The sequence below is a fragment of the Corticium candelabrum genome, chromosome 16, assembly GCF_963422355.1.
Source record: "Corticium candelabrum chromosome 16, ooCorCand1.1, whole genome shotgun sequence".
Lineage (NCBI taxonomy): Eukaryota > Metazoa > Porifera > Homoscleromorpha > Homosclerophorida > Plakinidae > Corticium > Corticium candelabrum.
In genome coordinates this window covers 6,285,751-6,298,622 of record NC_085100.1, presented here as the reverse complement: position 1 = coordinate 6,298,622, position 12,872 = coordinate 6,285,751, and the positions used below count along the sequence as shown (strand labels likewise).

The 12,872-nt window shown below is 41.5% G+C and overlaps 1 protein-coding gene and 1 long non-coding RNA gene across 2 annotated transcripts; one reads left to right on the top strand and one right to left on the bottom strand.

Annotated features, from left to right (window-relative positions):
* Positions 1 to 7,744: 7,744 nt before the first annotated feature.
* Positions 7,745 to 9,104, bottom strand: LOC134192233 (uncharacterized). Its single transcript, XM_062660950.1, has 6 exons — positions 8,986 to 9,104; positions 8,824 to 8,923; positions 8,632 to 8,771; positions 8,290 to 8,365; positions 8,137 to 8,219; positions 7,745 to 8,075 (listed from the first exon to the last, which is right to left on the bottom strand). The coding sequence occupies exons 1-6, from the start codon at positions 9,010 to 9,012 to the stop codon at positions 7,986 to 7,988; spliced, it is 516 nt and encodes a 171-aa protein (XP_062516934.1). The 5' UTR covers positions 9,013 to 9,104; the 3' UTR covers positions 7,745 to 7,985.
* A 6-nt stretch (positions 9,105 to 9,110) lies between these two features.
* On the top strand, positions 9,111 to 11,531 carry LOC134192235 (uncharacterized). The gene is made up of 4 exons (XR_009971910.1): positions 9,111 to 9,403; positions 10,351 to 10,524; positions 10,934 to 10,967; positions 11,030 to 11,531. It is a non-coding gene; the product is annotated as an uncharacterized LOC134192235 (long non-coding RNA).
* The last annotated feature ends 1,341 nt before the right edge of the window (positions 11,532 to 12,872 follow it).

Genomic DNA, 12,872 nt, shown 5'->3' with positions numbered 1-12,872 from the left:
TCTCGTAGTAGTTCCTTGGTGCACAGGAATTAGTTGAACATCTTCCTCTCTTGATTCTCCTGATGTGTCAGCTAAGAACAATTTATGTAAAAATTTTAAAGTAGACACAAACCAATTCTACACCTCCACAACGCAGAACGCAAATTACTTTGTGGAGTATCCTCATACCGTTCGTAGATACTCTAGCAATTTACCTGAAATTTGTCCGCATCAAATCAATTACGAGAAGTTCATTCACAGCCCGACGTGGATGCACGCATTAGGACATCGCGGAGAACATGGATAGCACGCTAACGTAAATTTGTTTGAAAAAGCGACATGTTCTCAGTTGATTTTGGCTGCAGTCATCAAGCCATCTCTAGAAGCTTGAGCCTGTTTGCACATTCTTGTATAAGTCCTGTGGGACTAGCACGCAGCAACCTGGAGAGCCGTACAGCTGCATTGTGACATCACAAATCATCATGTTTGTGATTGGCTCAGAATCAACATTATTTCTGGCCGGTCGGTCATACGTACATACCATCAAACATATCTCAATAAGCCATCCCTACTTAGGGAGCTAGCACTCCCTGATTAAACAAACATCACTAACTAGTAAATGCTCGTTAGCATTGTGTTTGGCGAGCAATGGTGTTCTGTCTTTACCTATTCGCGTAGCAGTACGTAGCAATAGTTTCTGTCAAAGATCTAAACATGGGAATTCAGAAAATGTAGACTTTCAGTTGCTCTTCTAGTTAATTGTCTTCAATTCTTTGTTCACGCTTCAATCGTATCACTTGTTTACTTAGCTAGTCGCATAACAATAGTCGGTAGCGCGTAACAATGGTTACATAGCAATAATTTCTGTCAAACTAACTCGTGGAAACTCAGAAAGACTTTTCTCTTCTTCTAGTTTTTTCTTTCAATTCCTTCTGTCACTTGTCAGTGTTATTCCTTATTAGTCACGTACTGGAGCAACATTGAGAGTCATTTTCCACTCTTTTCGCCAAGAAATTATAATTGAGTCGATCCCTCGAAAGGGGACCCTTGCTTCAATTTTTGCATTCATCTGGCATCGTCGTTTTGTCGATCCGTCCTTCCGTTTTGCCGTAAATCCATATGACAAGTGCTGACGTATGCATATAAATATATAAATATATAAATATAATATATCTTGACCTCAATCGACATAACAAGAGAAAAGATCACTTTGCTCGCCCACAATAATCCAATTAGTTATAAACTATCTACTGTATTTCAGTTGATCTCACCCAAACTTCAAATTCCTCCATTAGTGGTGGCATACAGTTGTCTCTAGAAGTGGTGGCACTAGAGAGATTGAGGTCGCTTTGATTTGTCATTCTTTTGTGCAGCGATTTTTGCCTGTCCACCAAAGACTAATAGCTCTGTCTGGATTCCAGTTAGCAAGGAAAGACCATCTATACTAATCCGCAGCAATTGATCTAGAGTTACCCTCTGAGAAGTAGGTCCTCCTCTTAGTTTTGATCAACGATAGCTGTGAATATACTTCCACAAGATGACCATTTGCAACCAGTAAGCAGAAGAGCAATTCAACCACTTTTAATATGTTTGAGCAAATGGAAGTGTCAACGTAATTTAATTAAACAGTTTCCACCAAACAACTTAGTCAGACCAAATGATATCCAAGCAGGCCCATAAGAAGCATTTCCAAAGTGGTCTGGCCTTGCGCATGCTAAGAAGGTGTTGTCCAACAATAGCACCAAGACAGCAGTCTTCCAGTATACTAGATGGTATCTAATAATCTATTGTACAACAGGTTCTTGAATAATTATTCCCTTCTACTTGGTAGACAAAATTGTTGATGCGGCCCAGCCCCGTCAGGTTTTAAGTTATGAAACGTTCTTAAGTCAATTGTTTCAATCATATGCTCATAAATCTGCCATAGAGCCTATAGCAATCAAGGCAGCGATGGTGATGCCTCATTTGTTGCTGCAGAAGCCTCATCGCAATTCTAAGGCGAAAGACCATACTTCTTGCTGGTCACGTTGTCTTTCTGAATGGAAGGGTGGCAACATTGAAAATTTACTGACAGAAGCTAAATCTCTGCGTGCAAGAGCACTTGAATAGACAAGCAAGTCACCAGAGAAAAATTTTAAGTTTGTGTCAGGTAAATTTGCTGAAGTTATAATGAAAAGAGGGAATGTCAACTTTGCGGAAAGGCTTCTGAATGAAGAAAACAGTGCAGGACTTTTATCTCTTGATGATCGTGTGTCCAATGGGTCTCAAAAACAGTTTGTCAAGTTTTGAAGAAAAACATCTATCCCCATTACCATTATATGACGATGCCCTAATAGACAGGACTTCTGCCGCTATGTCACAGACCCATCCAATTCTGTTTGACTGCATAAATGGAAAACTTATTCGCAACATGGCCTTATGTACAACAGGTGCTGCAGGTCCTTCAGGTTTAGATGCAGCTTAGTGGAGGCGCTTATGCACAAGTTTTCGTAAATTTTTGTCAACATTATGCAATGCTTTAGCGGCTTTCACGTGCAGGATAGCAACAGATTTTGTTGTTCCTTTGTCTATTGATGCCTTCGTGGCATGTAGACTGATTCCTCTCAACAAGAATTAAGGAATTCGACTGATAGGAACATGTGAGACAGTCAGGAGGATTATCGGAAAATCTATTTTAGCGGTTAGTAAACCTGATGTCCAAACAGCCACTGGAACTGCTCAACCATGTGCAGGTCAGGTTGCTGGCTGTGAAGCAGCTATCCATGCATTGAACTCATTGCATGCCAACTCTAACACTGAAGGTGTTCTTTTGGTAGACACAGCCAATGCATTTTACAGCTTGAACTATCAAGTTGCTTTGCAAAACATAGCAGTAACCTGTCCAGCAATTTACCTTGTACTACCCAACACTTACCAAACACCTTGCCAGCTAGTTGTCAGTGGTGAAACTTTGTTGTCACAAGAAGGCACTACCCAAAGAAATCCGTTAGCCATGGCTATGTAAGCCTTGTCCACTGTTCCACTGATTGATAAAATACAATTGCTGAACAGTTATCAAGTCTGGTATGCTGATGATGCAGCTGCAGGTGGGAATTTGTCTTCTCTCAAACAATGGTGGACTAATCTTGTCAACATTGGTCCCAAATTTGGTTATTTTCTTAACGCCAATAAATCTTGGTTAGTTGTTAACGTAAATCTGCCGGGTCAACTCTGAGATAACTCCCAGATACCCAACTCGGTCAGTATGGATTTCTCATAAGCGAGCAAAGACGAAGCCAGTAGCTACGCGCATATCTCCGGAGTGTGACTTTAAGTCAAGATGCCATAATATACTTCATTTGAACTATGAATATGTTAGCTATTAATCACATATCTTTTCAATCGGAAGCTTCGGGCAATCGTTGACTGTCTGAAGTAGAGTTTGTGAAGGACAGCCTGGCCGAAACCAGACTGACCAGACTGCATGGTTCCTATGGCTCTGAATTAGGAAAGCTGCCAAAGATAGCAATCAAGGCAGCGATGGTCATGCCTCATTTGTTGTTGTAGAAGCCTCATAGCAATTCTAAGACAAAAGACCATACTTCTTGCTTGTCACAGCGTCTTTCTGACTGGAAGAGTGGGAACATTGCAGGTTTACTGACAGAAGCCAAGTCTCTACAAGAGCACTTGTGTAAACATTCGAGTTACAGACAGGATCATTCTAAGTCTTTGCTGCATCAGTTCGCTCAAGCCATGAAAAGACGAAACCTCAATGCCGCACAACGCCTATTGAATGAGGAAAATGATAAAGGTCTTTACATCTTGATGATCACATATCAAGTGCGTCTCAGAAACACCCTTCTCCAATACCACTCTAATGAATCACTAGTCAATGAGAGTTCTGCTCATGTATAACAAGTCCATCCAATTCTCTCAACAGCATTGACAGGGTGCTGCATGGCCCTCCATACAACTGGAGCCGCTGGTCCTTCCTGTCTACATGCATGTCAGTGGAAACGCCTATGCACAAGTTTTCGTAAATACTCTTCAACATTGTGCAATGCACTGGCAGTTTTTACATGCAGAATAGCAACAGAGATTGTTGATTCCAAGTCTATGAATTCCTTTGTTGCTTGTGTATGTGAGACAGTCAGAAGGATAGTCAGGAAAGCCATCTTGACAGTAATGAAACCTGATGTCTTAGCAGCAACTGGAGCAGCTCAACTATGTGCAGGTCAAGAACCTGGGTGTGAAGCCGCAGTCCACGCAATGAACTCTGTTTCTGCCAATAAGGACACTGAAGCTGTTCTTCTCGTGGACGCATCCAACTCAGGTAAAGAGCCTGAATTGGAAAGTCTCACTGAAAAATATTACTGTAACTTTTCCGGCAATTTTCCCATTCTAACCAACACCTATCAAAGTCCACCACAGTTATTCGTAGGTAGTGAAGTTTTGCTGTCCCAAAAAGGGACTACACTCTGATATCCAGCTTTGCCTGTAGGTTAGCCCAACATTCCAACTTGATTGCGTATTGTATGCAATCAAGTTTACGGGGCCGTAGCGCTAAACAACAGAGTGTACCTTTAACATTCCCCTTGCTGCTGCCAAGGGTTGTCTCGGTGTAGTGGCATGAGTTTAATAGTAAATTTTAGTTCTATGTATTTTTAGATTGACGACGTGTGTATATAGCTTACTCAGTTAACTTATGGGCAACCATATATGGCAGCATTCTAGCCAGGATTTTTTTGCCAACCGTCAGTTAATGACATCATCAAATGTTTGATGTTGACATATTTGGTAACGACATCATAAAATTACTTTATCTGTTCCCTAGTTGCATTAGAGTCACATGCATGTATATTAGTAGCAGTAGTAGTATATTGTTGTATGTAGCTATCCTACGTTCCATAGATGAGACAAAATACGATAGACGTAAGCTACAATTTTAAAAAAGAAGTGCGGTTAGCTAACTGTAACAAAATGTCAGAAGACTACATGTATGTCTTGAAATTACTGCATGATTGGTAGACTATTCAATATAATTGCCACTCAGATCTTGTTGAATAATTTAACCCTCATTCAGTGTTCTCCCCAGGCATCTCAAGACATGGCGGTCTGCCACACCTTGGCTAAATTTTACAAGGACACGCCCAATCCCGCCATCCCTTGGCTAACGCCGCCACGCCTTGACTTATGCCTGCCACGCCTTGACTTATGCCTGTCACACCTTACTATCTATGTGTTAGGCAAGAAATGTGAGACCGGTTCTTGTTGATACAAATAAAACACCTGTTGTTGTTGTGGGAAGTCCAAAAGCAACGTCATAGAGATCGCTATGTCCAAAATATACTTATGACGTTGTTTCGAATCCGATCTGACGTCATTTGGTAGCATATTCACCCACATTCCAATCCGTATGTGAGTCATGCCCTCGGCAGCCGTTTGTGCAGTGCCGTCGTTATTGGTGCGTTAAGAGAATACAGCGTCGCAAGACAAAGTACATCAATGCGTCGAATTATGTTGCTGAAGTGATAGCCCAATTTCTCGTTCTTCTAGTGGCGTTTTTGGTGCCTACGGAAGCCGATCTGGGAGGTATTACCCTGCACAGGATGTAAGACAATGCACTGATTACAGATGCCAAAATGCGCTTGAACGGCATCGGCCCAAAGCCAAAGTTAGCGAAAGCATTGCTCAGGTTAGTGTAGACAAGTTCGCAGCTTCGAAAATCTTGTATATCTCGGCGAGCATGCCGATACGCTGCGCACGTCTTTATCGGCATGGAAAATTGTCACCGACTGCTTAGTGAACTTGTCTACTAGTGCTACGTTACTAACTAAAGCTATTACAATCGATTTTGTGATTTGCATTGGCTTGGAATATATTGGGAGTCGCAGGTTTTCGACATGTATGCAGGTTAGAAAGTAGCCCGGATAGAAAGTGGGGCACCACAGGGCTAGCGATAGCTTGCTTGTGTTGTACTCTGTCCACGCATAGAAATGTTGTACAGCTAACATTTTAGACCAAACAAGGACCCTATGATGCTCTAGCACTGTACCACAAACGCCACTCAGATGACCACGCCCACATTTGAAACAACCACGCCCACAAGTGCATTCATTTACCCAAGCCTACACCACCACACCTTTGAGATATTCTGGGGAGAACACTGCATTGAACATAACATTGTTAAACACAACACAGACAGACAGACAGATAATACAGTAGATTATTAAAATGACAAGTTGACTAAAAACTGGAATTATATGAGCTGACCTAAAAGAGTACAGGTGTACAAAACATGAGATTGAAGATAAACAATAATTAGTAGAACACCTGCTGCAACCAGTCTCATTAGCACTTCTTGTATGAAAGGTCAACAGAAATTCACCTCAAACACTAACAAGGAGACTATGCACTCCTTAAGATTGCCAGATGTCTGACATGAGAACCGCTGAGTGGAAAACGCGGATCCACAGAGCCACGAGATTCCACGTACATTATAAATTGGGCATCTCGGAATTAGACTGCCCCTCTACTGTCACCTTTCGCCTGCAGCTGCTGCGATTATCTTTCATCTAGTAGACTGTTGCACCTATGCTAAAGTTAGCAGTAAAACTTATTAGCACCGTACGTTATTGTTGTAGCTTTACCAGTTGCTTCATTCTTTCTATCAGCACTCCAACTCACACACTGGTTCATCTACACCTGTGATCAGCTCGCAACGCTTTCACATTTCCGGATACTTAATCCTCAGTGTGGCGACGGGTGACGAGGAGTCTAGCTATGGTCGCCATCTGTCAGGTTTTTATGTGTCTTATCACCGTGGGAATGCCCTACCGCCTACCGTGTGCCTACAGTTACACCAAATCTAGGGCAAGTCTATCTACACACGACGTTTCCTTCCACAGCTTTCTCTGTTTGCTGCTGCAACAGGGTGAGGGGGCAATACAGGCACTAGATGGCTATAGAGTGTGAGAAACTCGATCTGCACGCAGAAACGTCTTCAGAAGCTCTGTAGACGCATGCGTTTCTTTTGTTACTTGTATCTGTGTCTACGATGTACTCATTGTACAGAATATTGAGGGCGTCACACACCAAATCTCAATCAGAACAATTACTGAGTAACAAGAGAATCAGCCATTTGAACTTGACCCTCTACCCCAGCCATCACAAGAAAGTGTCGGCCACTACAAGTACGCCATTGCATGCACTCTAGTTTATCTCCCATCTCAGTAGATCGTTTTCGATAAAGAAAATGAGACCAGTCACTGTAGTCTATTTGACATGCCCAAATATGTATTGGATGTGGCTCCGTGATCCACGTTTTCCACTCAGCCCATGAGAATATGTCTTGTTCTGTAGCAACTTTGTGACCATCAACACCACTAATGTCTTTAACATCAGTAACATGCCACACTATGCATGCTAAGGCTTTCCAATTCTATTCCCAACCATCAATAAATGCTGTTTTCCCCACTCCAAACGTCCCTTCCCTCTCTCAACCGTCAAAATGACGGTACCGACGAGAACACTGTATGTAGTATAGATGTTCCATACTGTTCTAGAACTTGATGAACCGGACATGCAGTTCTAGAACCACTCATCCAGTTCTAGAACCTATTGTCCAGTTCTAAAGCTGGATATCCTGATTAAAGACCATAATAAAATTGCTATCCACTTCTAGAACCAAGGTCTGTGACTCTTCCATTTCAATTTAAAATTTCAATTTTAATTTTAATTCTTGACTAACACTTTAATTTTTATCAATGATTTTCAAATTTTTAGCAGCCAGAAAATAATGTGCCAAAGGTCTGTGTATAAACGGAACAGTTCCGAAACTTGCCATCCAGTTCTAGAACCGGTCAGTCATCAGTGCTAGAACTTGTCGTTCAGTTCTAGTCATCCAGTTCTAGAACTGGATAACAGTTCCAAATCTGTACAGAACAAATATACTGTTGTTGGCTCTTGTGACAAAGTCGAACATTCAAATATACCACGGCTTTCACATTATTTATTGTTATTGTTAATTAAGCTGTTGTCTGTGCCTGCAATATGTGAACCTGAGCAGTTTCTTTCTTGTCTGACAGCGTGAAGCTAAAGTTTGCCTGATAGAAGTCCTGCACAAAGCATATAGCTATGAGTTATAATGGTATTAAATACAAGTGATAGTGATCACACCTTGCAGTACACTTCCAACTGCAGCACTTCACCAAACTGTCTCAGTCCGTGAGACATCTTCCTACGAGCACTTCCACTACCAACTGCATTACGGAAGACCGTATGCGTAAATTAACAACAGTTAAACACTCAATAATAACAAGTGCTCCTCACCAATCCACAAGGCGCCGACACTTGTAAGAGGAACATCTGGAATATCGTCTTGAGTTACACAACGATCATTTGTCGACTGTGAACACACACACACACACACACAAAGATTTAGAGCGCTACCAGTGTCCGGTGTGGCTACTCGCTGTGTCCAAAGAGTAAAGCATAACAATCCCCGTCCAAGCAATGGCGGTTTGACGACCACGACCACAAACACATGCTCGAAAGGAAGAGAGCGACCAGACACTAACGCAACGAACAACAGCAATAGGCACGCAACTCAACAGCTGTCGTACTACAAAGCGGTAACGAGCTAGATGAACTACAAATAGTGCAAAACCGTACAATTTCGGATGATGGAAGTTCAGCTGGGCAGAAGCTCAATTTATAGTTTGTGACAAACAAAGTGCCGATGCAGCCTGTTCCCCGCTCATTGAGCCGCTCGAACTTCAGAGTACGTTCCACATGCGCCAACACAACTTCTCCTACAAAACGCCCACCTAATCAAACCGTACACAGTTTCGAAAAATCGTCAACCTTCCAGAAGCTTCGGTTGGACAACAGTGTTGACTACAGGTCTTCTTTTCATAGCCAGCAGCTCATCTGCATGGCGATCCTCCACGCTTTCTATAGATTCCTGCCGAGGAATGCCAGCGATTGATCCGAGGCAAGACCACATGATGGGTAATACCTGCATACCAGCTCATCCGGATCCGGTTTTTGCATGTCTCTCTTCTTTAGTCCCGCCCAACACCAAGCGAACGCGTCGTGTAGCCTCGTACCCAGGCCCTCTTGCGCGCCGAGGCTAGTCTGTGCGAATTTTGTTTGGGCTCGGTTGGGGCACATCCCGGATGTCAAATCCCGGCTATATTGGACTTGCACGTGCACGGTGGATAATTCACAAGTTGCTAGGCTAACAGGTCGTATGACTTGCGCTTTCTCTGCGAGCAGTTATCGCAGTGGGCGAGCTGCAGTGGTTATAGAAAAGAGAGCTCCAATACGGGGAATGGTGGTTGCTACACGCCGTGTTCTTTGCAGAAATCGACTTTCTCGAGAAACTGTTTGCTCCAGAAAAGTTTTTTACGTGATGCGGTGATCATCATACAAAACGGCAAAGGTTTGTACATTTTGTTAATTAATTACTATTAATTAATTAATTAGAGTAAAGTATGGATTAAAATTAAAGCACACAAATTTAGTTAGTATTTTGTTTTAAAACTGAGCCTTCAATGTGATTTCAACTGGTACTAAATTAACTAATTGTTTAGAATTTAGTTTATATAGTTTGATGTTTAATTTTAATTTAAATATTTGTTACAGACCAAACAAGATAAACGAGGCTACACAATTCTTTTGATTGAATAGGGATTTTGTACATTTTACAAACGTTCTGAAATTAGGAACATGGTGTATGTACCAGTATTATGAACATTAACCAAAACCAATTGTTGATATCTGTAATACAAATGTGCTGTATCTTTGACAATGATTGTACTGTGGCAACATCTGCCATTGTTATACTGTTACAGTACACACTCATATCACTGTTATAAGCATAAACATAAACAGTAGCAGCTAAGCTTCCTGTCAACGTAACAAGCACTGTTTAAAGTTGTTCAAACTTGAAATGCATATGAATACTCTTTCTTGCCAAATCTTTAAATGTTTGCATGAAACAGGGGTGTCCAACTGTAATTTTTATTTGCCAAATGATCAGTTATTTGTGCCAATACAAGTAACCTGGATGTTTTAATATTCACATGACCATTCAAGTTTTCCAATTTCAAGTTGTTAAAGAAATGACGACTAATGTCTCTGTTACCAATATCTTAGTCACGTAAGCTTGTTGCCAGATAGTTGGCTCTGTCACCAAATTTGGTGACATGGCGACAGTTGGAAACCCCTGATGATCGAAATTTCCAGTAGTAATGACAATGTGGTCCTGAACTCTTCTAGTCGGCATATGCAGGAAATGCTTGTAGTTGTAGCAATGCAGCACAGTGTGAAATATTCATACAGTAATTAGTGCCATTTAATTAACACTGTCTCTTCTTATAATTCTAGCCCAAATGGCGTAACAATAACAAATTGCTGATCTACAAGCAGTTTGTAAAGATGGGTCAGATTGTTCTTAGTAGATGGTGAAACATTAGACGATGAAATGAGCTCCAGAGACAGAAAGGAGTGTCATGACATAACTCCTCTTGATGCAATTTCAAGTGTGTTAAAGCCTACATGGTATGGTAAGCTGTTTATCAAGTCTTCCATACATACTGTACACACACGTGCTTACATACGTGCTTACGTACATACATGCATGCATACACTGTGTGCGTGCGTGCGTGCGTGCGTGCGTGCATGCATGCGTGTGTGTGTGTGTGTGTGTGTGTGTGTGTGTGTGTGTGCGTGTGCATGTGTGTGCATGTGTGTGCATGTGCATGTGTGTGTGTGCGTGCTTGATTTTTTGGGCAAGGTTAAGGCACATTCCGGATGTCAACCCCCCCCCCCCCCCCCGGATATATATTACACGTGCACAGTAGACAATTCACGTGCACAAATTGCGTGAACATCTGTGTGAGCGACAGAGTTTCACACCTGACAGTCAGCGTCTGTTGTAGTATGGCTTCAAAAATGCCTCATGTTTTAGATTCATTCTGCAAAAGGGAGGTAGGCATCAACAGGTACAGCTTTGAATTGCTTCTGCTTATGAATTAATATTGTACACTTTTAATCTTCTGAACAGACGTGACTGTGCTGCATTTGACTTCCCAAATGTCAATACAGAAAGAGGAATGATCGTCAACGTTCCTGTAACTACGCAGTTCAGTTTTCCACACACAAGCACGATGATGCCTAGTGAGTCAGCTTGTAGAAACCTATCTAGCCAACTTTGGGCACTACTGAGTCATCACCAGACAAATCAAGACAACACCTACGCTGCAGGCTTCCTTTCTGGAATTTACGACAATCACAGGATTCATGAGTTTGCAGCAATGCGTGAAGCCAAAGAAATTGCATTTCAGGCACTGACTATTTGTCATAGAAGCTGGGATAGTGTTATACCAGTTTAATTTATTGTTTACCAAGTTTTAAAAATACGTATAGTCTGCTACTCTTAGAACATTGCATCGGTTTCTGTACGGTTGGTGTCAAAACCTGATACTCTTAGAGTATATGTCATCATCTAAATGATAGCTGTACAACAAAAACTTCAACAGATACTCCTAGGCATTGTCTGTAAATTATGAAAATAGCTGCTGTTCTCAGTAAGAGGTTACAGGTGTTCAAACCTGAAATATGTTTTCCACTCTGCAATTGGGTAATGTTATGTGTTGTGGTAAGGAAATATCTCCCACTAACAACACGTGAACTAATGAATAGAAAAGCAGTTGCAGGCACATACCTATGGGGTTTCGGGGGGGGGGGGGGGGAGTCAAATGAACTGACCGACATCAAATGGAGGTCTGCTCGTATCTCTGTACACGACCACTCTGCATGCAATATTTGCACCAGATGTAGAAGCTGTAACTGCTGAAGTGCTGGCCAGGTTCCCAAGTTCCAGATGTAGCTAGATCGATGTAAGCAGATTTAGACTCCAAGACTCCTTGGTGTGTAATGTGCAATGTATACATCAGCATTACATTTATACTGTTCATATTTACCAATTTCTTCCAATAGACTTGGTAATTAATAAATAGATTCATTAAAACAGAGCATGTTGAACTGACTGGGAGGTCCACTAGAGCACAGAAAGATTCTTAGAACCGACCCATGAAATGTGCCAGGTACGCCCCTGAGTTGAATAATCAGACATCAAGGAGAAGAAAGTTGCCCCATTATGAGAGTGGGTTCATGATGCATTGGGTTAATGCAAGAACGTTTTTCTTCAACAAATCACAACAAATACTTACAAATACAGAATGGCAAACACTTACACAGAAGTTCTACAGTCCTATTGTTAACAACAATGGCTAACATTTGTAATTGGTCTTATGTCTTGCCAGCATGTCTTGCCTGCACCTGAGATAATGCTTGTTGCATCCCAGTCCTCTAAAAAGTGAAAACAAAAGCAGTTAAATATAGCAGTGATTGAGTGATTTTGCATATATGAAAACATTTGTACCTTGGTTTTTGCTCCGGTTTCTTACAAATATTCTAATATTCAGAAATAGTCTCAATATTAGGTCTCGATCTGGTCTGGTCTTTCTTCCTATGATTTTCTTCTATACAACAATGCAAAAGTAGGCGCAAATGGTCAACTAACCAAGTTTACAACATTGCAATGCAATTTGGAGTTGGACACCTCTTGTGACATCTAAATATGATCATTGCCCTATTGCCATTGATTTGCTATTGCCCTGGGAAAACAGTGTCAGGACATTAGTTTTTACAGTAGCGTTCATCAAAAGGCTGATGAGGAGCATCTGAGTTCACTTTCTCTTCAAGTAAGCTGGGCTGATGAAGATATCAAACAAATTTGGGGGATGAAATACCCATGATCCAAGACACAATTAAGTCCACTAACACCGTATCTCATGAGTGTCCTGATTCTTCTCCACACAGTACTAGAAAAGCTCTCAATTACA

What these genes read in the sequence shown, in the direction of transcription:
- LOC134192233 (XM_062660950.1), bottom strand. Translation starts at nt 9,012, where the DNA reads ATGCAAAAACCGGATCCGGATGAGCTG. An exon ending in AACCGGATCCGGATGAGCTG is followed by an intron (nt 8,924 to 8,985) that starts GTATGCAGGTAT and finishes ATTCCTCGGCAG; the next exon opens with GAATCTATAGAAAGCGTGGA. An exon ending in AGTTGGAAGTGTACTGCAAG is followed by an intron (nt 8,076 to 8,136) that starts GTGTGATCACTA and finishes TGCTTTGTGCAG; the next exon opens with GACTTCTATCAGGCAAACTT.